Source organism: Peromyscus leucopus, chromosome 2 (assembly GCF_004664715.2).
Source record: "Peromyscus leucopus breed LL Stock chromosome 2, UCI_PerLeu_2.1, whole genome shotgun sequence".
In the NCBI taxonomy this organism is placed as follows: domain Eukaryota; kingdom Metazoa; phylum Chordata; class Mammalia; order Rodentia; family Cricetidae; genus Peromyscus; species Peromyscus leucopus.
In genome coordinates, this window is record NC_051064.1 from 154,149,073 (window position 1) to 154,177,069 (window position 27,997).

Consider the following 27,997-nt stretch of genomic DNA (forward strand, 5'->3'; position numbering starts at 1 on the left):
TTGTATACATAATAAATAAAATAAATCTTTGCCGGGCGGTGGTGGCGCACGCCTTTAATCCCAGCACTCGGGAGGCAGAGCCAGGTGGATCTCTGTGAGTTGAGGCCAGCCTGGGCTACCAAGTGAGTTCCAGGAAAGGCGCAAAGCTACACAGAGAAACCCTGTCTCGAAAAACCAAAAAAAAAAAAAAAAAAAAAAAAAGCTATTATTACAAACTGTTCAGGATAATTAAGAAATGCAAGTTAGTAGTTAGTCATCTATAACAATCAAACATGTAGTCATATTAGGTGTGTTTTCAAGGCTAAACAGATATATTTTAAATAGATCTATAGAATATGACACTTAAAATGTTTTAATAACATAAGACTTTTCATGACAGTGAGACACATCTGTACCAGGCAGTACCAATTTACTTCAAAAAAGGATGATAGGGATCAAAGAGCCTCCATATGGTGTTTGCTTTCTTTGTGGCAAAAGCTAGCCATTTGGGCAAGAAACTGCCCTTGGCCTGACTGCTTACAGTATGCTGTCCAAGCTGGACAAGCAGAACACAAAAGAAAGTGACTGCCAAATTTTTCCAAGACAGGGTAGGACAGTTCTTCAAAAATTCCTGCTTCACAGAAAAGTCTGTCAGATATTCTAGGCCTACAGGCCGAAGATGCAAGAGGAACCTTGGGTGACTGTCCAGGCAGTTAGATGTTTCTATCATTTCTTAATAGTTTTGGAAGTTGTATGCAATGCAACTTGTTTACTAAGGTAATATTACATCCTTCTGGGGTCTTTGATGGAATTGAAGACTAGATAGTCATAGTTCTAGTTTTCCTTAGTTATGATAGAAGGTAAATTAGATACAGAACTTTGGACTCATCAAGATAGGATAAACAATGGAGTATTTTCTCTGAAATTGCCAAATACAAATGTACTGAACATTGTAAATGTAATTTTTACCTGATAATTGTTCTTATTGTATATAGTTTTTTTTTTTTTTTTTTTTTTTTTTTTTTTTTTTGGTTTTTTCGAGACAGGGTTTCTCTGTGTAGCTTTGTGCCTTTCCTGGAACTCACTTGGTAGCCCAGGCTGGCCCCGAACTCACAGAGATCCGCCTGCCTCTGCCTCCCGAGTGCTGGGATTAAAGGCGTGCGCCACCACCGCCCGGCTTGTATATAGTTTTACTGTGTTAAAGTTAAATACTTTCCTTTTTACTTGGATTAAAAAAGGGGAAATGTGAAATAATCTTTTTGTACACTGTGAAGATGTTGTCTTTGCCAAGGTGCCTTCTGATAGGTTTAGTAAAAAAACTAAATGGCAATTAGGTAGGCAGGAGGTATAGGTGGTAGATCCATTCAGAGAGAACTCTGGGAAGAAGAAGGGTAGAGTCACCAGGAGATGCAGAGGGAGCAAGACATGCTGGAGGACAGGTCAACCTATAAGCCACATGGCAATATGTAGATTAATAGAAAGAGGTTAATTTAAGTTGTAAGAGCTAGTTAGTAACAAGTCTAAGCTATGGCCGAGCTTTTATAATTAACAATAAGTCTTGTGTCATTACTGGGGAGCCAGAGGTTCTGACAAAAAGGTCTGACTACAACCAAGAGCAGGGTAAAGGAAAAACACCCTATCCCTGACTTGACCCCAAGCCCAAGACCAGAGCCAAGAAACTGAGTTCCATCAATCCCCCAGTTTGCCTCATGATCAGACCACAGAATCCCACCAATCCCTAAGCTTTCCCCAAGATCAGGCCACAAAAATCCCACCAGTTTCAGGCCATCCTGGAAAGCTCCACCCCGCCCCCCCCCCCCCCCCCCCCCCCCCCCCCCCCCCCCCCGCCATGAAACCCTATATAAGGTTTGCTCAGTCAGTTCCCTGCTGCTTCTCACCCAAGTGGAGGCATCCACCCTCTGAGTTTTTCCCTCCCAATAAATCTTGTGTGAGCTTTGTTGTGTGACTTTGTGGTATTCTTTGGCTCCCGATTGCCAGGATACCTTTCCCAGCCAAGCTGTAACACTTGCACTGGGGAAACCTTCCCCTTGCCTGAGCAAAGCTGTAACACTTCCATTGGAGAAGCCTTTCCCCTCAGAGCTGTAGCACTTACATTTCCCATATACATGTAGGGTGTAAGGACTGTTGAAAAACATTCTCAGACAGGCTGAGCTACCTAGAAGAGATAAAGAGGCAGAGACCAACTGAGCTGGTGGTTAAGCAATTTAACTATGCTTGGAAAAGACACTCTCCAACTTGTTGAACTGCTTCTATGTTTTGTAGGGGAGCTGGAAAGTCTTCAATAACTGACCAACTCCTTAAACAATAGAAGTCTGTTATGTATGTTTAGTTCTCTAAAACATTGTGACTGTTCCTGACACTAGAAAGAACAAATGAACCTGATTGGTTGGTGTAAACAGATGGCTCTCTCCTGCACACCAGTTTCCAGATAGCCATTTAGAATCTTATATTAATTAGAAATTCTTGGCTGATGGCTCAAACTTATTACTAGCTAGCTCTTATATTTAAATTAACCCATGTTTCTTATCTATGCTTTAACACATGGCTCATGACTTGTTACCTTAATTTCTTTTTTTTTTTTTTTTTTTTGTTTTTTTGTTTTTTGAGACAGGGTTTCTCTGTGTAGCTTTGCGCCTTTCCTGGAACTCACTTGGTAGCCCAGGCTGGCCTCGAACTCACAGAGATCCGCCTGCCTCTGCCTCCCGAGTGCTGGGATTAAAGGCGTGCGCCACCACTGCCCGCTGTTACCTTAATTTCTACACATCTTGTTTCCTCAGTAGCTGGCTGGTGTCTGTCCTGACTCCACCCTTCTTCATCTCCATCTTCAGTTGGATTGTTCCGCCTAAACCTTATTCTGCCTGGCTATTGGCCAAAACAGCTTTATTTATCAACCAATGAGAGCAACACATATTCATAGTGCACAGAAAGACCAACTCCCTTTCTGTCTAATCAAAAACAAATGTTTCATTTTAACATAGTAAAATATTATATATAACAAGACAGTTATCAAGCAAGAATTACAGTTACACTATCTAGTCTATTTGTATTTGGCAAAATTAAATAAAATACTCTATCATCTATTCTATCTTTGTGAGTCTAAAGTTTCATATCTAATTTATCCTTTATCATGACTAAGGAAAACTATAACTATTTAGTCTTCAACTCCATCAAAGACCTCAGAAGGATATATTACCTGAATAAATGGAAAGTGCATTTCAAGCAACTTCCAAAACTCTAGAAATGACAGAGCATCTGACTAGGCCAAAGTTCTTCTGTAACATTGGAGCATCCATCTTCAGCCTATAGACTTAGAATATCTGGCAGACTTTTTAGTGAAGCAGGAAATTTGAAGGACTGTCCTACCTACATTGGCAAAGTTTGCCAGTCACACGGTTACAGTCTGTGTCCTGCAGAATGTCTGGCAGTTTCTTCTGTGAAGTAGGAACTTGAAGAATCACCCTGCCTTATTTTGGTAAAGTTTAGTGGTCACTTTCCTATGGGTCATGCATGTCCCATTTATCCAGCATACTGTCAAGCAGTCCAGGCAAGAACAGTTTCTTGCCCAAATGGCTAGCCTTGCTACATTGAAAGCAAACTCCATAAGGAGTTTATTTGATGCCCATCATCCTCTTTGAAGGAACTGATGCTGCCAGGAGCAAATGTGTCTCACTGTCAAGAAAAGTTTAAGTTTTTAAAACATTTTAAATGCTTCTATAGGTCTTAGAGTGTTTGAAGATTACCTACCTAATTGAAACATATCTTTGTTTTTTTTTTTTTTTTTTTTTGGTTTTTCGAGACAGGGTTTCTCTGTGTAGCTTTTCGCCTTTCCTGGAGCTCACTTGGTAGTCCAGGCTGGCCTCGAACTCACAGCGATCCGCCTGGCTCTGCCTCCCGAGTGCTGGGATTAAAGGCGTGCGCCACCAACGCCCGGCCTGAAACATATCTTTGTATACCTAGAAAACCTAACTAATTAATGGCTCTAAATTTGACTACTATAGATGACTATTAATGTGTATTTTTTAATTATACATTACATTTTTAAATGAGCTGCATAAACATAATACCTTAAACAAGAGTAGAAATATATACACAGTGTAACAACATTGACTTTAAATTTGTATCAATAAAGTAAATCCATACCAATGTAAAATATCTTGAGATTAACAGTTCTTTTTTGGATTAAAGTGGATTCAATAATCTACCCTTTTTTTCATAATAATTTATCCTTTTCCCCATCATTTTTATATCATATCCCCCTTTCTTCTTTAGAAAGAGATTGACTATGGCCATTAACAATTTATAACCAATCCCCCTTAAATGAAAACAAACATTCATAAATAACATCTTGGGAATTTGGGCGTAGTTCTCTAGCCTACTTGTTGATTGGGAGTGCTGATAATCTTATGGGGACCCTGAGAAAATTTAGAATTATGGTCAAGTCCTGATGGGGTATTTTGTGTGGCTGGTCCATCTCAGCCAGCAGCATTGCAGCTGTTTGGATGCAGAACTCAGAGGAAACTATAACAGAAGTGTATTGAAATATTGGATCATCTGGGCCATTCATTTTTATTGGTGTCTGGTCCCCTTGTTCTAAAAATATATAAACTTTTAAAGGTAACATATATATTAATATAAACATAAACTGTGTATTTTTTTTCTTTCTTTCTTTCTTTCTTTTCCAGAGCTGAGGACTGAACCCAGGGCCTTGTGCTTGCTAGGCAATTGCCCTACCACTGAGCTAAATCCCCAACCCCATAAACTGTGTATTGTACACAAGCCAGCCAAAGGTAATTTTTTGTTTTATGTTTGAGCAGGTAAAACATACATCAAGTGCCTTGTAGTTACTTTAGGTTTCTTTTTCCATGTCTGTAGTCAGGATTTTCAGGGGTTCTTCCTTGATCAAACCTAATCTCTTCCAACCTGGAATGAATCCATGGACTCTCATTTTATGTGGAAACAAAAGCAGAACCCCCTTCCCAAAGCAACATATCCTCAGACTCAAATTTTGAAGTCAAGATATTTTAAGAATGTATAGATTGGTTTAACCTAGCAGTCTCCACAATCAGCAGTTAGCTTGTTAACAGTCAAAAAATCCAAAGAAAACACAACGACATACATAATCCAGACTCTGTATTTTCCACCATTACATGGCTCATTTTCTTTATATTATTTTACTCCTCCTTCTAAGGACTTTATTATTTTAAATCTGTATTTTCAATTTAAGGCTTTATTTATTTTTTCTCTTTTCTCTTGGAAGCCTAAGCACATCTTTTAAACACACTGTGACCTGTTTAGAGGCCTTTCTGTCTAAATCTGTTTTTACTGTGTTTCTTAACCCTTTTTGTCCATATGAGCAAAAGCTAAATCCACCATATAGTGTGCTGGCAGGAATCTGCGATGCTGTAGCTCATGCTCACACACTGTGAACCCACCATGCTGTAGCTCAAGCCTGTATGTTGTGGCGTCTCTGTACTGTGGCCCACATGAGAGATACAACTAGGAAGCTGTTTTTTGCTCTGTTTATGTGTTTTGGATCCCCCTCCCCCCTTTTAAGCTTTCTCAGGCTTTATATGTGGATATATGGGCCATAGGTTGGAGTACCATGTTCTCTCCTGTCTGCCAGTTCCTGAACAAACATTCCGAGGCTTATATTAATTATAAATGCTTGGCTGAGCCAGGCGGTGGTGGCGCACGCCTTTAATCCCAGCACTTGGGAGGCAAAGCCAGGCGGATCTCTGTGAGTTCGAGGCCAGCCTGGTCTCCAAAGCGAGTTCCAGGAAAGGCGCAAAGCTACACCGAGAAACCCTGTCTCGAAAAACCAAAAAAAAAATAAAAAAATAAATGCTTGGCTGATGGCTCAGGCTTATTACTAGCTAGCTCAATATTTAAATTAACCTATATTTCTTATCTATGCTTTTCCACATTGTTCATAGCTTGTTACCTTATTTTCTACACATCTTGCTTCCTCAGTGGCTGGCTGGGAGACATCTGTCCTGACTCCACCCTTCTTCATATCTGTCTTCAGTTTGATTGTTCTGCCTAAACCTTATTCTGTCTGGCTGTTGGCCAAAACAGCTTTATTTATCAACCAGTGAGAGCAACACATCTTCACAGTGCACAGAAAGACCATCCCACAGCAAGTTGAACTTAAAAGCTTACATTCTGTGTCAGTTGAAAATGATGGAACACACAAGGAAAGCCCCTAATCCTTGAATCCTGATGGGTGCAAAATTGTAACTGTGACTTGGCAACAGATGTTTATGGTATTTATGCTTGGAAACCCTGCTTCTGCCCTGCTCAGGGCTGCCAGGAGAAACAATGCTCCTCAGTCCTTGCCCTGCAGCTCTGATTGATCAGCAACCACACTTGTGTGAAGACTTATTAAAGGCTTTGCTGTTTCACAAGCTCTCTCCTTCCTCATGTTTCCATGGACACAGTGTAATTTCTGTCTCCCCAGAAATAGTATCACACAACATCCTGAAAAAGTTAACAAAAAAAAAAAATGGGGTTTTGTTTTTGCATAGAGGCTATATAGAGGTCAACTTTGAGTATATCTCAAGAGTTGTCTACCTTGTTTTATTTTTGAGACAGGTTCTTATATTGCGTCCTGGGGATCACTGATAGTCTGGCTGGCCAGTCTCAGGGACATTCTTTTTTTTTTTTTTTTTTTTTTTGGTTTTTCAAGACAGGGTTTCTCTGTGTAGCTTTGTGCCTCTCCTGGAACTCACTTGGTAGCCCAGGCTGGCCTCGAACTCACAGAGATCCGCCTGGCTCTGCCTCCCGAGTGCTGGGATTAAAGGCATGCGCCACCACCACCCGGCTTCAGGGACATTCTTATTTCTGCCTCCCTTCATATTGGGATTACAAACCCATATCACTACACCCAGCTTTTTACATGGGTGCCAGGGGTAGAAGTCAAACTCTGGTCCTCATGATTACATGGCAAGTACTTTACTGACTGAATCATCTCTGCAGCCTACATAAACTGTGGACATCTATAGACTTTCTATCCTTTATTTTAGTACTGTGCCATGTTTTCTGTACAGTCGTCTGGAGCCCTTAGCTTGAGTCCTGGCTGCCTATGGCCACATGGCCCTCCATGTTGTTCAGTCTTTTCAAGCTCATTTCTGTATCTGAAGGACAGAGACCTAACCATTCCTCAAACAATCCCAAGGTTCAGGTGAAACATCTCAGGAGAAAATGGTTGGTATGAGTCTTGGTCCTGCTATTAACATCTCTAGAAAGCCACCAGCCCTGTGAACATGTCTTAGGGGTTTTACTGCTGTGAAGAGATATCATGACCACAGCAACTCTTATAAAGGGAAACATTTAATTGGGGCTGGCTTACAGTTCAAAGGTTTAGTCCATTATCATCATGGCGGGAAACATGGTGGTGTGCAGGCAGATGTGGTGCTGGAGAGGTAGTTGAGAGTTCTACATTTTGATCTGCAGGCAGCAGGAAGTGAACTGGCTTGAGCTTCTGAGACCTCAAAGCCCGTCCACAGTGACACACCTCCTCTAACCAAGTCACACCTACACCAACATGGCCACATCTCCTAATAGTGCCACTCCCTATGGGCCTATGGGGGCCATTTTTTTCAAACTACCACAGAGGGCATGGCTCCTTTAAGTCCCATTGGATCTCACAGACTCTTAAGAACAATGTATATACAGGCCAGCTCATTCTATCTTCAGGAACCCAGCAGAAAGTGTATTAGGCCTCCTAATCTGATCCCTATAGGCCTCAAAACTTGATTACCTCACACTATAAATATAGGAGAATCACAATCACTAATAAGAGCACCTTTCTTTCAGATCCAGGACTTTATACTCCAGTACTGAACATTCTATCTTTAAAGAAAATAACCCAATGAGGCATGGTTTTAAAAAAGGGGGCAGGGGGTGGGGGCGACGACAGATGAACAAAAGAAAGGAAAAGGAAGAATCCAAACATGCTCAAGTTCACAGCTTGAGAATTTAAAAGCAAGTTGATGACAGGCAGTCAGCATGTCTCTCCTCATCCACAGTACCCCAAATGGGACAGCAGAGGCCAGGCAGGAATACACCCAGGCTACACAGACCAAAACAAACAAACAAACTGATATAAACTGGCATTGTTAGTTTATGCCTGTAATCCCAGTACTCGGACTAGGCAGGAGGATTGAGTTCAAGTCCAGGCTAGGCTATATATCTAGACCCTGTCTCAAAAACAAAAACAAGACAAAATCTAAAACCAAAAAAACCCCAAACATTGGTCCCATTAAAATAGCAGAGATTACAACATCATCATCCAAAGCTAGAGGTTAAGTCCAGCTCAGATTGCCCATTTATCCTGGAACCACCTTATATTTTTATAAGTATACCATTAATTTTTTTTATATTAAAAGGGGTTATGCAATATTAGCTGTTATAGTTCGTGTGGTTGGGGTGCTAGGTAGCAATACTATTTCCTTAAAGCAGAATCTGAGAAGTCTCCTCACCTCTTCAAGGGTTTGGATTCCTGAAACTTTGTTGAATGAGAAAAGGGAATCTGGAGGCCTTTTTGGAAGCTTGTATGGGACACAGCTTAAAAACCATGCTGTGTAACTCAAAAGTCATTTTGTGTGACCTGAAACAATGTGATGCTTGAGTTTGTCACCAGACAGCTTTGGTAAGAGCCAGCCCCCTGGCAGCCCAAATGGCAGCTCAAATATGAGCCTAGTTCAGGATGGGCCTTGATATGCTAATAAGCTAACCTGAAGGTGGTGTTGATATGCCAATGAACTGTTATCCAAAGTGACTTCCCAATGAAATGACACAAAAATTAGTTTGGAATGGTCTCTAGGGTCACACTGCCAAGCTCCTGCAACAAGCCTCCTGTGTTGATACTAAGAGGACTTGAGACTATTTTTGTGGCCCTGGCCTCAGTGACCGCTGAACTTGTGGCACTATTGCTTGGCCCATTTTGGCCTGCCTGTCAGTGCTAACCGTTGGCCTATACTCTCAAGGACCTCCTGGACTTCTACCAGTGCCATCCTCCCAGTCTACCACAACTGAAGGACTTCACAGTGGGCAGTGGTCAAGCCTGCACACTTCAAAAATGTATTCACTGGAGGTTACTCAGTGGAACCCTACAGCAGCAATTTTTTCCCCTTGGTTTTTTGAGACAGGGTCCCTTTGGTAGCCCCGACTGTCCTGGAACTCAATTAGTAGACCAGATTGGTCTCAAACTCATAGAGATCCACCTGCTTCTGCCTTCCAAGTGCTGGATTAAAGGCATGTGCTACACCCACCCAGCTGAGACATCTGTTTAACTTGTATATTGACATGATATTGTTAGGAATGTTTGTGTAAATAAACCAAGCATATCTGAAAGGCAAACTTTTTGTGGACATCCTGATTGCTGATTGCCTTACAGTCCATAAGCTCATGCTCTCTGAAAAGCCTTAAAAGTAGTCTGTTCAGAAAAAACAAAAATGAAGGGACTTATGTGTAAACCTGAAAGAGAAATGGACAGTTGAAACAATCTTCTATGTTTTACACACACCCAGCGGTGGGGTTGGCCACTCAGGTTGTTGATAGATTAATCCAAAGATATAAGTTCTGACAATAAAGCATTTTTCTTAAATAGTTAACAAAAATCAAGACTTGTACACTCTCAACTTAATTTTTTTGGGGGTGGGATGGGGGTTGAGATAGGGTTTTTCTGTGTAGCCCTGACTGTCCTGAAACTCTCTCTGCAGAGTAGGTTGGCCTCAAACTCAGAGATCTGCCTGTCTCTGCCTCCCAAGTGCTGGGATTAAAGGTGTGTACCTGCACCACCACCACCACCACCACCACCACACCACCACCACCACCACCACCACCACCACCACCATCACCACCACACAGCTTTCAATTTAAAATTCTTAGCTACACAAGTTTACAGTATTTATAAATAAGTTTCAACCAAACTGAATTATATTTACCAAACTATCTTCAGAGACAAAAATACTATCTAAGCTAGCTGACTTGAAAATCAAGTCAAATGTCAGACTTGTACATGACAAAGGATAAAGACAGGAGACACAACAGAATGGAACTTTGTCCAAACAATACAATGACCATTTAGGCAAATAACATTTTGATGGCAATACACAGATAAATTCAACACAGTCTGCAGGTCACTCTGCAGACAGGGCTGTGCAGAACGTTCAAGATGGGCAGTGAGCTGCATAGTGTAAATAGAGACAGAATTCAGTACTATAAACTCATCAAGTGAGGAGGACCCCTGCCCTCACACCTCAGATGGCTGATAGGTGGCATTACACTGGCTGGAGGTGTGTGTGGGGTGCAGATGCAATCTACAAATCCATAACCAGATGCCCCTGGACAGGTCTTACACAAGACCACTAATGAGCACACCCTCCAGGGCATGGACTAGATGTTGATAGCTGCCTCTGGCCATCAGTAAGTGGACTGAGGTCCCAAGGCCTCAACAGTAATTGGATAAACCAGGTTCACCCCAGACAATTGGCCAGATTGTCCAGGCAGCTTGGCCTGTGACCAGAGAGGCCACAGCACATGCAATGACATCAGGGAATGCCCTCCTTGCGCTGGCAACACTGGGAGGGTGGCGCTGACCAATCATAGACATAGGAGAGGCGCAACTGCACCTCTTGCTTGCACAATCGGCCCCTGTGAAGCAGCGTCTGTTGCTTCTCCAGCATGTCCTCCGGGCTCTGTTTGTGTGTCACCAGGTACTGATTGCTGCAGCCCCGTGATTTGTACTCTGTGTCGAAGCGTGGGTCATGCTCCCGCTGCACATCCACTGGTGCCAGCCAGGCGCCCAGCGATACATCTTCACTGTGCCATGCGCGCAGGTATTCGCGGCTGAGGCGCAGGTAATGCACCAGGTCCGAAGAGAGGATGTACCCACCACCCAGAGCATAGGGCAGGTAGTAGTCGCAGAGTTGCCAGGCAGCTTCTCGCCAGCGACCTCCGGGCTTGACTCGCCCACGCCCAGAAAAGAAGCCCCAATAGAGGCGACGGCGACGTGCAGGCTCACGTGCGCGTAGCTCTGCCAATAGGGCGTCCAGGCGCGCAAAGGAGTCGTCATCTGCCTTGAGCACGAACTCGAAGTCCACGTGCTCGTCCAGCCAAGTCAACATGGCCAGGACCTTGGCCGTGAGGTTTTCGTAGGCATCGCGCAGGGCGGGCAGCAGCAGCAGGTCCCCGTGCTGTGCTTGCTCGAGCTCAAGCGTGCGCCGCTCCTCTGTGCCCAGGCCACTGGTGCCCACAGCAAAGCGCGCCCACACGTCCTTAGGGCCGCCGCGCCTCCCCTGTGCCAGCCACGTGCTGCGCACCGCGCTGCGGCGCTCAACCGCGCGGGGCGCACTGGCCACTAGCACTGCCAGGAAGGCCTTATCGCGGGGTTGAGCGGCTCCAGCGGCTGCGGGCGTCTCGCCCTCGGAAGCACAGCGCGCCAAATACAACAGAGTGGTGCTGCAAAACGCCAGGCCGCTTAGGGCCAGCACCACTCGGCGCCGCCATGCGCGCCGGAGTACCTTCATGGTGCGGGAGGGAGGGCGCCGAGTACGCAGGCGCGGAGGCTGGAAGGCCTTGCGCTACTCGGAGACCCACATTGCGGGCTTGGTCTGGTAGTGGTAGGAGGAGTCCCAAAGCACCCAGTGACTGAGTGCTTGGACTTCCAGGATCTGACATCCAGGGCGTTGTTGAAGGCGAGGCCTAGGTCAAGGATCCTTGACACGTGACCTTGCGCGCCATTTTTATTGGTTGAGTCTCAGCGGCTGCTTCCGCCCATGAAAAAGATGGCGGCGCCGAGAGTCACGCCTGAGGCCGTGCCACCTCTCACGGTTTCTGGTTGTCTTTCTCGCCCTTTCCCGGAAGAAAGATGGCGGCGGCCTGAGCCTAGGTCCGCGTACGACTTTGCGGGCGCCCAGCTGCGCTCCCCAGACCCGGCGCATCAGAAAGCCGGGGGTGAGTGAGGGGGGTCCCTGAAGCTGCTTTGTGAGGGGCGGGCTTGAAGGCCACTCGTCCACTATTTGGGTTGCTTTGGGTCTCAGCCCGTTTGACCCCGCGATCTCCTTGTTAAGAGTGCACCCGCCCTCTTGCCCGGCTGCTTCTTCCGGAACTCATGGTGCCGCGGGGGACTGAGGCTCGGGGCTCTGTTACCGGCTGACGTTGTGCCCTCAACTTGAGGTCCAGCATCTCTAACTCGGTTTCATCTTCGGTAAAATGTGCGCCATGAGTTCTAGTAGTACGAGTTGGAAATCGAAGGCCTGTGTAAAACCTTCATACCTGGCCCGGCTCTGGTGGTAGTTCTCTTTGGTACTATTGAGTGCAGTTCCTAAATTGACAGATCTTTTATTTATTTTTATTTACATTCTTATTTTTGTGTTGCTGGAGGAGATCGAATCCAGGACCTCACAAATGCTGGGCAAATGCGCTACTCCTGGGCTAAGACACCAGCCCCTAACAGTTTTTGGACTGTTTTAGACGATGTTGTTGTTTTTTAGATTGTGATGGTCTTTTTTCTTCTGATTTTTTTCTTTATTTTCTCCTTTTGTTGTTGCTAGTGTTAGTTTTGAGACAGGGTCCCATGTAGCCCAGATTGGCCTGAATTTACTATGTATCTGAGGTTGGTCTTGAACTCTTGATCCTCTTGCCTGTAATCCCAGCATGCAGGAGGTTTGCCACACTTTCAAGACTAGTCTGGTCTACTGAGCACATTCCTGGCCAAGCAAGGCAACATAGTGAGACCCTGTCTCAAAACAAAAACAAAAGCAAGCAAACAAAAAGAAATGTTTCACTGGAATTGTAAGGGTTGCAAAGAAGTACAAGTATTCCCCAACCACCCTGTGGGTGCCTGAAACCTGAAACCTCAGCCTGGCAGAAGTGGCTCACCCCTATTCCCAGCACAGAGGCAGGCGGATCTCAGTGAGTTTCAGGCCAGCCTGGTCTACAGAGCGAGTTCTAGGATAGGCTCCAGAGCTACGCAAAGAAACCCTGTCTTGAAAAACCAAAACAAACAAACAAAACAACAACAAAAACCCCCTGAAACCACAGGTTTATTCCTATACATAGTTACAGCAAAATTTAGTTTATAAAGTAGGCCCAGGCAGAGATTAACAACTAATCATAAACTAGAACATTTGTGACTTACTTTGGTAAACGTCATTGGACTACGATTGATGACAGGTCAAGAGGTACCATTGTCACCTTCACTGCAGGTGTTAGTATCTTCTCTGTTGACTACTTGTTGAGAACCTGATGTGTGTAGGGGCTATGACAAGATAAAGCTCCTTGAAATCCTGACTTAGGGATTTCAGGTCAGGTGGGGAGGAAGCAGCTGCCCAACTTGTTTAGCTATGTGGCAAACTTTTGCATTAAGATAAATAACCGTTGTGGGATAGTAGTGGGGAATGTTGTTCCATGGCAGAAAACTTGTCTAGCATGGGCAAGGAATAAAACTGAACCAATGTGAGAAAGTCAGCTGATGGAGTCCTGGTTGCTTTTGGTTGCATTTTCCGTAAGATGTATGAGTAACTGACTGTTCCACATAATTTATCAAAATAGTTAGAATGAGAACTTTGTTCTTTCAAGGAGCAAAGTACAGTTAATACTAGGAGGAAGTTGCCTTGGTTCTGGTGTTTACATGGCCAGAAGAATAGAAACATGAGGAGTACAGCTACATCTCAGGGCTTCTTGCCCTGAGTAACAACAGACTCCTTTAGCTCCTGGCTGTTGACAAGCTGTACAACATCCCAGGACACATCCTAAGTACTGTTTCATTGGCTTTACTCTATGCTTTTGAGTAATATTTAGTGTTTCTGGAGACAGCATTGATTGAATGTCTTTTAGGTTTTAATAGCTTGGCAATGTTGGGATAAAGAAACTAAGTCAGACAGAGTCTTTTCCAGGGGCAGAACGGGAGACAGCTCCCACACATAGGTGGGACTAGGCTGCACTCGGAAGGCCAGCAAATAGGTAAGAAGATAGACTGTGGGAAGAAAAATGTGTTTTCCATGTTCTGGTCAAATAAGACTTACTGGACACTTCAACTTTACTAATGTTTCTTGGTGAACATGAATGAAGAAATATGTTGATGCAGGCACAAGTATAGATGTATATGTATATAGATGTGTAGTCTCTGCTGGGTTGGTGCAAGTGTTTGCTGATGACCACAATTTTCAGTTGTTCAGCACATAGTGTACATAGTCAGCACAGAGTGTACATAGGTCCCCACTCCACACAAAACACTGAGGTGGAAACTATGGGACGATTAGTGAGAAATGGACACAGGGAAGTCAGATTACTTAACCAAGATCTCAGAGCTTGGTGTTCAAGTTGGGATCTGGAGAGTGAGTGACCACAGCCATATGCTAAATACTGTAATAGTAATCAGGGATGGATGAGGTCAGATTTGCTTTGCTGTATTGTTGGCAGGCTATACTGTTGGTGTGTGGGGGTAAGGTACTGGATAGATCAGCACCTGGAAGTAGTAACAAATTTGAGTTGGAACTTCAGCCTGGCCAAGTGCATTCCTCTGTTGCAGAATATTTGATTAACTATGCAAAGATGTGTGTTGCATTTGTTTAGCTATGTAAAGATGTGTTGCTGTTTTACCCTACTTGCCTAAGGCACCTGATTGGTCTAATAAAAAGCTGAATGGCCAATAGCCAGGGCGGAGGTATAGGTGGAACTTCCAGGCAGGGAGATTAAGTAGGAGGAGGAATTTAGGATCAAGGAGAAAGAAAAAGATGACAGGGAGATGCCAGTGGCCAGACAGATAGACACAGAGGAATCAGGAAAGTAGGACATACAGAATGAAAGAAAGCCTCAAGGCAAAATGTAGATGAATAGAAACAGCTTAAATTAAAAGAGCTAATGGGCTGGGCGGTGGTGGCCTTTAATCCCATCACTCAGGAGGCAGAGCCACGTGGAATCTCTGTGAGTTCAAGGCCAGTCTAGGCTACAGAGTGAGATCCAGGACAGGCACTAAAACTACACAGAGAAACACTGTCTTGAAAAACAAAAACAAAAACAAAAAAAAACAAACAAAAAAAGCTAATGAGACAAGCCTAAGCTAAGACTGAGCATTCATAATTAATAAGTCTCTGTGTCTTTATTTGGGAGCTGGTTGGCAGCCCAAAGAACATTCCTCCAGTTTCTCTTTTTAAAAGTAAAAATATCATTTGTTGTCTTTCTTTTTTCCTTTTCCCTCTTCATCTTTTTTCCTATGGTACTACTAACCACTGGGCTACAGTCCCAGCTCCATATGTATGGATTTTGTTTTTTGAGACAGGATTTTACTGTTTATCCATGACTGACTCAGAGCTTACATTGTTAGATCAGACTGGTCTTGAACTCATAGAGATCCACCTGTGACTACCTCCTATGTACTAGGATTAAAGATAAATGCCGTCATACCCCACATGAATATGTAGTTGGTCCTGATTATTAAATCATGTTATAAAATAAATATGCCTTCCCTGCCCCTCAGACAATGTTTCTCTGTGTAGCCCTGGCTGTCCTGAATCTTGATCTGTAAACCAGGCTGGCCTCGAACACATAGAGATTCACCGAGTGTTGGGATGTGCCATTACCACCTGGCCTGGTCTGTCTTCTTTGTAGACTGTCAGGTTGAGCCTGCCATCAACCTTCAGCTTTCTTGGCAGTGCTAGTAACTCAGAACCTTTGTAGTATCCCAGACTCTAGTTTGAGCTGTGATTTCCCTTTCTTCCTTACTGCTACTTCTGGTTCACACCTTGCAGGAGTCCCATGGTCTGGCTGGTGGCAATGACGTCCAGGCAGAATTCCCTCTGTGGTCTGGCTGCTCATGGCCTCTGGCTCTTGGGCCTTGTCTTCTTGATGGATGCATCTGCTAGACCTGCCAACCACTCATCCACTCGGGAAAGAGCAGCCAACAGGGAGGAAAATGAGATCCTACCCCCAGACCACTTGAATGGGGTGAAACTAGAGATGGATGGACATCTGAACAGGGACTTCCACCAGGAGGTTTTCCTGGGGAAAGACATGGATGGGTTTGATGAGGACTCAGAGCCAAGGAGAAGCCGGAGGAAGCTGATGGTCATCTTTTCCAAGTAGGTGTCTCATGTGTCCCCCACAGATGCATGTCAAGGGATACAGCATTTGAAATGATAATCCAGTTGCTGTAAGCTGTTCCTCTAGCACATTAATTCTCAATATGTGGGTCACCACTCCTTTGGGGATATAATGACCCTTTCACAGGGGTTGCCTAAGACCATTGGAAAACAAGACGTTTACATTATGATTCATAACAGTAACAAATTTATAGTTATGAAGTAGCAAGGAAAATAATTTTATGGTTGGTGCTCACCACAGCATGAAGAACTGTATTAAAGGGTCACAGCATTAGGAAGGTTGAAAAACACTGCTCTGTCTAGCACCTTGTACTTTGATAGGACTTGTAGGACCAAAGCTGATGTCTAGGCCCTCATGGCCAAGAAGACCTCAGGATAGACTTCTGCCCCCAGCCTACCTCTTCAGGATTTTGTGCATGACTTTTCAAACTATAGGCCCTATTAATTGAAAAGCATGAAGTCAGGCCAAATGGAAAGTGGAATAGACCCAGCAAGTTATAATTCCAAGTAGAGTAGGGATGGCCCAGGGCTGTTTGGGAAAAGGTCTGACAACCCAATAGGTCAAGAGCTGATGGGGGAGGAGGACATAGGCTCCCTTGATCTCATACCGTCCCTCCTTCTCTCCCTCCCTCCTTTCTTTTCTTTTCTTTTTTTTTTTTTTAAAGATTTGTTTTATTTATTATGTATACCGCATGTATGATTGCTGGCCAGAAGAGGGCACAAGATCTCATTACAGATGGCTGTGAGCCACCATGTGGTTGCTGGGAATTGAACTCAGGACCTCTGGAAGAACAGTCAGTGCTCTTAACCTCTGAGCCATCTCTCCAGCCCTCTTTTTTCTTATATAAGATCTCATTGTGTAACCCTGTCTGGCCTTGAACTCACAAGTGATCAACTTGCTTCTGTTTGCTTATTTGCTTGCTTGCTTGCTTTTTTTTTTTTTTTTTTTTTTTTTTTTTTTTTTGTGAGATAAAATCTCTCTATTATATAACTCTGACTATCCTGGAACTCACCATGTAGACTGGCCTCTGCCTCCCAAATCTTGGGATTAAAGATATGCACCATCACATCTGCTCTCTCTGCTTCCTCAGTGCTAGGATAAAGGTTTCTGCAGCCATGTCTGTCTCCCCCCTCCTTTTCTTATTAAGTTTTGCATTTACTTATTTTTTGAAGCTCGAGAACGATCTTATTAGAGTTTAAAAGAAAAATAACCCAGGGAAGGCAAACTGTAAATCTCAGCAGTTGACTGAAGAGAAGTATGCAAGAGAGAAGGAAAACAGCCATGCCATTTGAGTTACTGGCATGGAGGTCTACCACATGGCAACAGACAGCCACATAGTATGGAGGTAAGGGGCTTTAGAGAAAGAGTAAAGAAGCCCAGACGATCAGAAAAAAGTATACTTAGATTCTAAGTGTCCAAAAGAAAGAGACAAAAGAAAAGAAAACAAGAAAGTTGCAACTTTCTGAGTTAGGGTTCAGGTGGGCAGACTGGACTAAACTCATAGCAGTTCAGCTCATAAGGACTGTCCATTTTTATTTATTATTTACTGTGTGTGTGTGTGTGTGTGTGTGTGTGTGTGTGTGTGTGTGTGTGTGTGTGAGAGAGAGAGAGAGAGAGAGAGAGAGAGAGAGAGAGAGAGAGAGAGAGGGAGAGAGAGAGAGAGAGGACGCTTGCATGAGTTGTTTCTCTCATTCTACCGTGTAGGTTCCTGGCATAAAACTCAGATTGTCAGGCTTGGTGGCAAGTGTCCTTTTCCACTGAGCCATTTCACTGGCCCTGACACAGACTCTTCCTGACATTCTTTCTACTAAGTGTGTTTAGGGATTCCTATAATCTATTCTCAAATCCCAAGGTCTCTGTCACTAAGACCTTGTTCTATCCTTGGACAAAATGTTAGGTTTCTGAAAGGACTTTGCTATACCTTTGCATGTGAAGGTGTTTGTGTGATTTATCTAAAGTATTTAAACTTTGCTGTGATTAGAAGGGTTATGAGATGGATATGGTGGTACCTTTAATTCCAGCACATGGGAGGCAGGGGTAGGTAGATCTCTGTGAGTTCGAGGCCAGCCTGCTCTACATAGCGAGTTCCAGGACAGCCAGGACTACACAGAAAAACCTTGCCTAGAAAAACCTAATTAATTAATTACTAATTACATGATTATTAATGAATAATTAAATGAAGAATTATGGTTCTTCCCATTATACCTTAAGTGGAGAGAGTTTCTTCCCGGTGATGATCTTTTCTGTCCTCAAGTAGCAGCTCCTGATTTAATTGTTTCCTTACAATCTTTCTGACAGCCCCTGATCCTCTCTGATGGCCCCTAGTGAGCACCTAGCCTTTGGGTTTTTATAACACTTCCAAATGGAATGAGTTGCTTTTTGTGGCAGGTTCATAGCTACCTGTGTAATTCCTGGAACCAGCAGCATTTGCTTTTCTGTTGAGGGCCCTAGAGCCTGGTCTGATGCTTGTCATTTACCTGCTTTTAGGGTAGATGTGAACACTGACCGGAGGATCAGCGCTAAGGAGATGCAACACTGGATTATGGAGAAAACAGCAGAGCACTTCCAGGAGGCTGTTAAGGAAAACAAGCTACACTTTGGGGCTGTGGACCCTGATGGTGACGGTACAGTGGACCCAAGTGGCAGAGCTAGGAGAAGTCAGGCAGGAAACTCTAACCTTATGGGAAGGACCTGACAGATATCCCCAGGCCAAGGGACAGAAAGGTGGAAGAGGATACAGTAGGAGTAGGGATGCTCAAGGCATGAGTTAGTTTCTGACAGTACGCTGTGTGCTTGTTGGAACTAAAGGACACAGCAAGTACCACACTGACCTAAGTGTTTTTTTGTAAAATTTTGTGTGTATGTGTATTCATGTGTGTGGGTGGGCACAACTGTGCATATGTCTGGGAGCTGGAATTAGCATTGGGTATTTTGAGTTCAGAGCTCACCGATTCCATTAGCCTAACTAGCCAGCTTGTGCCAGGGAGTCCCTGTCTGCCTCTCAGTGCTGGGATTGTAGATGGGCCTCCACATCTACCCAGCTTTTACATAGAAGTTAGGGATTCAAATTCTGGTCCTCATGCTTGCAGAGGAGATGCTTTACTCCTCAAGCCATTCAATTAAAGTATTTTAATTGAAAAGTAATGCTAGATCCTAGTTTACAATCTCAGTGCTCAGGAGACTGAAACAAGAATCTTAGAGTTCAGGACCACCCTGGGCTACATACTGAGACTACTTCTCAATAAACCAAAAAACCCAGTATCTCTTAAAAGTTTGGGATGCCTCCCTGGTGTTCTCACACTATGTGCGGCCAGCTAATATCTCTCTTGACCCCGAGGGATAAAAGTTCCAGCTGACTCTACTGTGAGGAAGTGGATATAGGGTGCTGACTAAAGCTGTGGACTGGGTACTGGTTGCTTTGCCCCTGAATGCCACTTGGCAAGATATCTGCAGCTGCACATATCCTCAGCCTTCCCTAGTACTAGGCAGTCAGCACAGAGGAGTTTGTACCCCTGCCCTGTGGCTGCCTGTGGCCCAAGGATTTATAGCAGGTGTCCTAAAATAACTGTCTTTTTCATGACCAACCTTTCTTGCTAAATATCTTGACAGAGTGATCTCTTTTTAGGTCATGTGTCCTGGGATGAATATAAAGTGAAGTTTTTGGCAAGCAAAGGCCACAATGAGAGGGAAATTGCTGATGCCATCAGGAACCACGAGGAGCTCAAAGTGGATGAGGAGAGTGAGTGCTGCTGGCATAGGGTGGGTGGGCTAACAGTGGGGGACTGACTCTGCCTTGGCTTGAGACTTGAGATTTGGAGCTTTAAAGTAGAGGCAGGGAGGACCTGAATTCAGTAAGAGATCTTTAATAGAGGGAGCAGCTTTTGTCAAGGCCTTGAGCCGCCAGAGCTGGGTAATAACATCCACAACATTCAGCGTGCCCTGGGACCTCAAGAGTGACATCACTTCCAAATGGAGATGTGGACATTCTGGTTTGGAGGTAATGTCAGATATGCTGGTCTTTGGGACATGGAACAGGACTCCGAGAAAGCTGGGAGCAATAGGAAGCCTCAGGGGCATTTGTCAGGAAGGGAAGTCTGGATGGCTGATTTGTAAAGCATAACTAAAGGACTTTATTGCTGCCTCCAGTCCTGGACCCCTTCCCCTTCACCTCATTCCCTGGCCATATGTGGTGATTCATTCATAGCCCTTATCTGGCTCTGTGGAGGGTAAGGACATGTGGTGTCCTGTTACTTCCAATATGTCACTTATGGGTTGGTCACATTATATATGGTTCTTGGCAGATATACACACTGTACATCTCTGCTCTACCTCCTCAGTTTGTCTGTGCAGCTGACCTCAATAGAGGCCACAGTCTACAAAGTAGCACCTCACACCTAGGAGCACAGAAACCCTGGGAACATTTACAGACCATGATCACCCACATGTACCATGATGACCAGTACTTTACTTCTGTCCTTTTTTTTTTTTTTTCACCTGTATTTCTTTACTCTTCCTTTTTTATTTTATTTTATTTTATTTTTTGAGACAGGATTTCTCTATGTAGGCCTGACTGTCCAAGAACTTGAACTGTAGAACAGGTTGGCCTCAAACTCAGAGATCTGCTTGCTTCTGCCCAGCTTTTTTTTTCTTTTTCTTTCTTTTCTTTCCCCTCTCTTTCTTTTTTTGACAAGATCTTACAAGAGCCTTGAACTTAAAGCACTTTCTCTGCCTTAGCTTTCCCAGTACTGGCAGTTGTTGGTGCGAGGAATCCTACATGGCTAATCAGTTATTCTCTTCTTCCCTCCCAAAGAGATTGTGTGATTTTCCTCCACTTCATTCTGTTTTATGTTTCCATTACATGTCCTTCATTTCATATTGTCTGCTGGAGCTTCCTGAATGTCCCTCTCCTGTTCCTGTGGTGAGGCTAGTATATGCCTGTCAAGATTGTTGGCAATTTTGAAGATGCCTTTCAGAGCATCAGCGCACCAGGGAATATGGTGCCCTCACAGCTATCCCCTCTGTGACGTCTTTGGAATGTGGTCTGACTCTGGCCATTTTACTTGGTGTGTATCCTGAATGAGACATGTCACTCCTGTGTCTTGAGTCTAGGGTGTCTCTGTGGAGCTTGATCTGCCTTCAGGACTGAGTAGAGGTATTTAGAATTTACACTGTCAAAGATCTCCATACCTGAGGTTCCTACTCAGCCACATCTGACCTTCTCAAGCCTGTGTATTAGCTGCTTTTCTATTGTGATAAAACACTACCAAAGGCAACTTAGAAAGACTTTATTTGGGCTTATGAGTCCAGAGGGTTAGAGTCCATAAAGGCAGCAGATAGTAAGTGTGGTGGCAGGAGCAGGAAGCTGAGAACTCACATCTTGAACTACAAGCATATAGCAGAGAGTGAATTGGAAGTAGGCAAGACTAACTACTCAAAAGCCCACTCCCAGTGATTTACTTCCAGCAAGACCTCAGCTCCTAAACCTCCCCAAACAGTGCCATCAACTGAGGATTGCATGTTCAAATGCCTAGATTATGGGAGGCACTTCTCATTAAAATCATTATATTATATTTCCCAGCCCTCATAGTCTCATGACCATATAAGGTTGTAAGGTTCTGGGGCTGGAGAGATGGCTCAGCGGTTAAGAGCACTGACTGCTCTTCCAGAGGTCCTGAGTTCAATTCCCAGCAACCACATGGTGACTCACACCATCTGTAACTTTGGTTGCAAGGGAATCTGGGGTACCAGGCACATATGTGGTACATGCACATACATGTAGGCAAAACATTTATACTCATAAAGTAATAAAACAAGTAAATCTAAAATAATAAAGAAAACTGCTGAGGTGTATGCCTCTAATTCCAACACTTGAGAATCAGAGGCAGGCAGATCTCTGAGTTCCAGGACAGCCAGGGCTATACAGAGAAACCCTGTTTCAAAAAACCAAAACAACAACAACAACTAATAATAATAATAATAAACAACTCAGAGTGGGAATCTTTTTTTTTTAAGATTTATTTATCATATATACAGTGTTCTGCCTGCATGTATGCCTGCAGGCCATAAGAGGGCGTCAGATCTGATTTTAGATGGTTGTGAGCCACCATGTGATTGCTGAGAATTGAACTCAGGACCTCTGGAAGAACAACCAGTGCTCTTAACCTCTGAACCATCTCTCCAGCCCTCAGGGTGGGATTCTAAAGATGTCCTGGATGTGGAGGCGATGAGGAGTACTTGGGGGAATGTCACAATGTTTCACATAAGCATTTTGGCAAAGATTAATCCACAATATGACCTTTCTGTCTATCTTTCAAGGTCTCTGGGAAGGCACACTAAGCAAGGAGGGGTTTGCAGGAGAGAGATGATTAAATTTATGTATATTAAAGGACATTACTCCACCCATATGACTATTTTTTGTTTTTATTTTCCTAGAGAGTCCCTAGTTCTCAGGGACTCTCATGACAATAGTGCAAAATGCTTTTAGTCCAACTTTAAAATCTCCATAGTTGGGGGTGAGGGGCAGGAGGATGGGGGAATCCGTGGCTGACGTGAAATTAAGTTAATTATAAAATAAAAATACTATAAAAATAATAATGTATGATTAAAAAAAACCTCAATAGTCTTAATTTATTTGTTTACCTATTTATTTATTTGTTTGAGGCAGGGCCTCTCAAGCCCTGGCTGGCTTTGAACTCACAGAGATCCACCTTCTGCCTCCCTAGTTCTGACACTAAAGGTGTGCACCACTGTGCTCAGCTCCCCATTGTTAGATTTCTGAGGCAGGGTAAAGAGACAGAGGCAGAAAAGGATCAGGGTCTGACCCTCAACAGATAATACTGTTTATTAACGCACACAATGGGAGGCAGCCTTTCTTTGTGGGGAATTGAGGGGTCTGCCAGGAGAAAAAGCTGGCTGTAACCCTTTATAGGGGTGGGGTGAGGGGGTTGGAAATAAAGAAATTGTTGTTGTAGGAGACTATGTGTGAGTCTGCACTCCTTGCTGAGAAATTGTTTACCCAAAGTGAGACTGGCTGTCCCAACAGACATTTTCTTTTGGGCTGACTGAACAAGGTCAGCTGTAATCTCACAGGAATCCTGTTTTGTTTTTTTTTTTACGAGCAAGGTGCTCTATCACCCATAGGGCACTGTGTAAAAGTTCAAAGTCTCTTCTGAGACACAGGGCAATCTGTTGATTGTAATGCCCTGTAAAGTAAAAAAGCAAATTATATACTTCTAGCATCTAATGGCATAGAATATACATTACTATTCAAAAAGGGAGGAAGGGAGGCCTAGTGAAAAACACTGAACCAAAGTAAGACTGAGATCCGGGAGGGCAATACCAATCCTATAGCTTACGTCAATATCAAAGGGTTTCGATGGCACTGTCCCTCCTGCTTTTATGCCTGCAGCATACATGCCTCTCTTGGGTTGGTTTAACTGCCTATATGCAGTCCTCCTTGGCAGATACCCCACAAGTCTGGCATTGTTAATATCTTGGGGTCTCTACTACAACCCAGGCTGACTTTTACGTTTTACTCAATGGCCTCTCAGGGCATTCATGCAAGGACCTCCCTGACACAAGCTGCCTGGCCTCAGCAATTTTCTGAGACTGTAGAGGAAGAATCATCACTTCTTCACTCTCAGATCTTTTAGGTTTTTAAAGCCAGTACCACATGGTTGACATTACAAAGTTCAGTTACCAGCTTGGAATGGTTCCCCCTTGAACCACATTAGTGGTAGTTTTTGTTTTCTATTTCTTTCTAGGAGCAGAAAATTCCTTAGGCCTTTTCCCTTTGTAAGTTGGAAGCTTAGCTGAGTAGGGTCTTTTCATGAAGGGCACCCTTTGTACCAGTGCAGGCCTCTCTTTAATGACACTAATCTCTTTAACAAATTACAAACTCTTCCAGCATATGTCTTGGCTGTGGCATTAAGTTTCTTAGTTCTTTCTTTTTTCTTCTCCAAACTGTACATTTTGTATTTCTTTCTTCCCCACTTGTTCTTTTTCATTGTAGACCTGTATAAGTATTAATAACCACACTACACATTCAAATATTTTACTGTCTTAAAATTTCCACCAAGGTGGGTGGTGGTGGTGGTGGTGGTGGTGTGGTGGTGGTGGTGGTGGTGGTGGTGGTGGTGGTGTACACCTTTAATCCCATCACTTGAGAGGCAGAGGCAGGTGGATCTCTGTTAGTTCCAGCCTGGTCTACAAAGTGAGTTCCAGGACAGCCAGGGCTGTTACACAAAGAAACCCTGTCTCAAAAACAAAAACAAAAACAAACTCCACCAAAGAAATTAGTCCATTACTTTTTTTTTTTTTCAATGTGTGGGTGTTTTGCCTGCATATATGTATATGTACCATGTGCATTCTTGGTGCCCGAGGAAGCTAGAAAAGGATATCAGATCCCTTAAAGTGGAGTTACAGACAACTGTAAGTTGCCATATGGATGGTGGGAATTGAACCTGGGTCCTCTGGAAAAGTAGTTAGTACTCTTAATCACTTAATCTTCAGCTTCTATTCTATTACTTTTAAATCTAGCTTTGGGCAAGTTCTCAGAACAGTGGCAAAAGACAGCCATATTATTTGCCAAAATATCACCAGAATACCCTCTAGTCCAGTTGCTAATATTGTTTCCCTCTGAAACTTTTTGAGCTGGGCTACCACAGACAGCATTGCTTCTGACATTACTGTCTTTCAGGGTTCTACTATAATGATAGCCCTTTAAGTTCTACTTATAGCTTTTACATACTTTTTGAGTTCAAAATTCCCAAATCTTCCACATTCTTCCCCATACCAACAGGTCAGGTTATTCATAGCAACATCCTTCTGTCTAGTACCAACTTCTCTATTAGTCTTTTCTGTTGCTGTGTAAAAGTACCATGACTAAAGCAACATATAGAAAGGACGTTATTTGGGCTTATGGTTCCAGCGGGATTAGAGTCCAGAATGGTGGCAGGAGCAGGAAGCCGAAAGTTTACATCTTGAACTGCAAGTATGAAGTAGAGAGCATGAATTGGAAGTGAGACTGGTAAACACTCAAAGCCTGCCCCTAGTAATGTATACTTCCTCCAACAAGGCTTCACCTCCTAAACCTCCCCAAATAGCATTACTAGGGATCATGTGTTCAAGTGCCCTACACTATGAGGGACATTTATCATTAAAACACTTATAACCTGTGTATTCACATCCTGACCTCAACCCACTGAAGGGTCTCTGATTGTCTGGGGTGATTTGAGCACTTGGTAGGATCCTAGAAGGGAGGCCTATGCTTTATAATCTCCTTTGTATAATGCCAGTGGGTCTCCCTCAGCACATGGTGGGAGTATTGGTAGAGAAGTCTGCCTTCTATCACTTTTTTGTTTTTATTTTTACTTTTTTGAGACAATCATTCAAATTTGCTGCCTGCTTTAGACTCCCAGTCAGCTGGGACTACAGGGTTGTGCCAATGTATCCCATTCCCCATCATCCTTTAAAAGAGTTCTGTTAGTCAGGTTAGATTAACACAGGAAATACTATGCATGAAGGCCACTTGGCCTGTCTGTGGTAATCAGGTACTTAATGGGTCATGGAGGGCTGCTACAGTCAGGATGTGGCCAGAGGACTCAGGACAGTGGAGTAAGACCATGAAGGCAGGCAAGGATTCCTGTGGTTCTTGGAGCTGAGCGACTTGGAAGCCTAGGCAGTGGGACATAATCACTGACTACGTTGAGCCCTACATGGGAGAAGATTGACTTGTGCCCTGAGAACATGGGAGACATTAAAGGATGCATTGGCAATCATTTCTAGAGTCCATGGGAAGCTTTGCTCACTGCCTCAGTCATTTCTAGAAACTGGGTTTTCTGAATTCTATGCTTCGAATGATAATGCACATAAAAAACGTAGAGAGGAACAAAAGTTACACCTTTGTTCCTATAGACGTCAGTGAGGGTGAGTCAGCCCCAGTCTCGGTGAAATTTCCATTTCTGATGAGGAATAAACAACTTGGAGTGTGCAGGGAAGGTGGGCTGGGCAGTGTTCAGGGTTCTGTTTGTCCCCTCCCAAAGACCAGGCTCTTCTGGGTGGGCTGTCACCCTTCGTCTTGGCAAATGATGGCCCTCTTGAGTTTGAGTAGAGTAAAGCCTTGCTGGTGCTTGCGTTAGTGTCCAGCATGTCTGGATATTCACAAGTGTGCCTCTCCGCAGCACAGGAAGTCCTTGAGAACCTCAAAGGTCGCTGGTATCAGGCAGACAATCCACCTGCAGACTTGCTGCTGACTGAGGATGAGTTCCTGTCATTTCTTCACCCTGAGCACAGCCGGGGCATGCTCAAGTTCATGGTCAAGGAGATTGTTCGGGACTTGGGTAAGGCCTGTCTCCACTATGGCATTGTTCTAGGCCTGAGGGTGACCAGTGGGCTGGGATCACTACACTGCTGAAAGGGATAAGCCCCAGGGTAGATGGGCTTGTCCTGTTTTGGTTCCTAAGGAAGTTCTTAAGTGATACTCAGTGAGTTTTAGGTAAAGCCCAAGCTAAGCACTACCTTCCTCCAACCCTTATAGACCAGGATGGCGATAAGCAGCTGTCTCTGCCTGAGTTCATCTCCTTGCCTGTGGGCACTGTTGAGAACCAGCAAGGCCAAGACATTGATGACAATTGGGTGAAAGACAGGAAAAAAGAGTTTGAGGAACTGATTGATTCTGACCATGATGGGATTGTGACCATGGAGGAGCTGGAGGTGAGCAAGGGTGCTTATGAATGTTGGTGTGTTCCAGGAATGGCCCTGTGTTTGGAGGATGTGGGCTAATCCTACAGTAAGTCCCCAAAGGAAAGGGGGCTTGCCTACATGATGACCTGAGATAATGGGTATCAGCATTAGTACTCAGAGTGAAGAGATGGGAAGGTCTTGTGAAACCTGTTGACTATGGGCTATTGGCCTTTAGAAAATGACTCCCTAGTCTGTTTAAGGCATCTGGGAATTCATTTTGGTGCTCAGGATGAAACCCGGGGCCTTTAAACATGCTAAACAGTTGTTCTATCACAGAGCTACATCATCAGCCCTGTATGGGATTCTTAAGGCCCCTTCTGTATGGGGCCTTAAGAGAAAGCACATACTAGCCCCATTTCTGAAGTGACCTCTGGGCTAGCATGTAGGTATGGGGGCTGTGGGCACAGGGCCTCCCTATTGATAGGGTGTCAGGTATAGGCCACTGACTTATGTCTGGATCTCACAGAACTACATGGACCCCATGAACGAATACAATGCCCTCAATGAAGCCAAACAGATGATCGCCATTGCTGATGAGAACCAGAACCACCACCTGGAGCCTGAGGAGATTCTCAAATATAGCGAGTTCTTCACTGGCAGCAAGCTGATGGACTATGCTCGCAATGTGCATGAGGAGTTCTGAGCATACCCCTCAACCCTCAACTGGGGCCAGGCCGCCAGCCTCCTGTCTGACCCTTCCTACACCTTGAGGGACCTGTGGTCTAGTGAGACCTGTGGTTGACTGGGTCCCGGGTGGGTTTGAAATGCTACCTACCCCGTGTCTGGGGGCTACCATGACCCTGAAAAGCGCTGTCCCAGAACCTTCTTTCTTCTGCTGTGTTCATATGCTCTGGCTCAGCTCCTGCCACAGCATGGCCCAGATTTATTAAAGATAAGCTTAATAGGCATTGTGTCCTCTCCAGCATGTGTCTGAGGCAGCAGCCCTTCTGTACCAGTCATGGCTAAGCTGCATTTGCTTGACCAAATCTTTTTCAGTTGCTATTCTACTTCTGAGAACTGCTCTGAGTGGTTGGTTCAGGTGAGAATGCTACACACATCAGGGCCAGGAACTCTGGGCCGGGCCCCTCTGGGGCTCACTGCACTGTAGGAAATAAATGCAACTCTTGCAATTTTCTTGAAAACTGAA

General features: G+C 44.2%; 2 protein-coding genes across 2 annotated transcripts; one reads left to right on the forward strand and one right to left on the reverse strand.

Moving 5' to 3' along the window:
- Positions 1 to 9,871: 9,871 nt before the first annotated feature.
- On the reverse strand, positions 9,872 to 11,740 carry B3galt6 (beta-1,3-galactosyltransferase 6). Its single transcript, XM_028891407.2, has one exon. The coding sequence runs from the start codon at positions 11,529 to 11,531 to the stop codon at positions 10,554 to 10,556; it is 978 nt and encodes a 325-aa protein (XP_028747240.1). The 5' UTR covers positions 11,532 to 11,740; the 3' UTR covers positions 9,872 to 10,553.
- A 101-nt stretch (positions 11,741 to 11,841) lies between these two features.
- Positions 11,842 to 27,984, forward strand: Sdf4 (stromal cell derived factor 4). The gene is made up of 7 exons (XM_028891406.2): positions 11,842 to 11,958; positions 15,756 to 16,085; positions 18,595 to 18,731; positions 19,733 to 19,846; positions 26,289 to 26,447; positions 26,645 to 26,820; positions 27,317 to 27,984. The coding sequence occupies exons 2-7, from the start codon at positions 15,763 to 15,765 to the stop codon at positions 27,491 to 27,493; spliced, it is 1,086 nt and encodes a 361-aa protein (XP_028747239.1). The 5' UTR covers positions 11,842 to 11,958; positions 15,756 to 15,762; the 3' UTR covers positions 27,494 to 27,984.
- Positions 27,985 to 27,997: the final 13 nt, after the last annotated feature.

What these genes read in the sequence shown, in the direction of transcription:
- B3galt6 (XM_028891407.2), bottom strand. Translation starts at nt 11,531, where the DNA reads ATGAAGGTACTCCGGCGCGCATGGCGGCGCCGAGTGGTGCTGGCCCTA.
- Sdf4 (XM_028891406.2), top strand. Translation starts at nt 15,763, where the DNA reads ATGGTCTGGCTGGTGGCAATGACGTCCAGGCAGAATTCCCTCTGTGGT. An exon ending in CTGATGGTCATCTTTTCCAA is followed by an intron (nt 16,086 to 18,594) that starts GTAGGTGTCTCA and finishes ACCTGCTTTTAG; the next exon opens with GGTAGATGTGAACACTGACC. An exon ending in GGAGATTGTTCGGGACTTGG is followed by an intron (nt 26,448 to 26,644) that starts GTAAGGCCTGTC and finishes CAACCCTTATAG; the next exon opens with ACCAGGATGGCGATAAGCAG.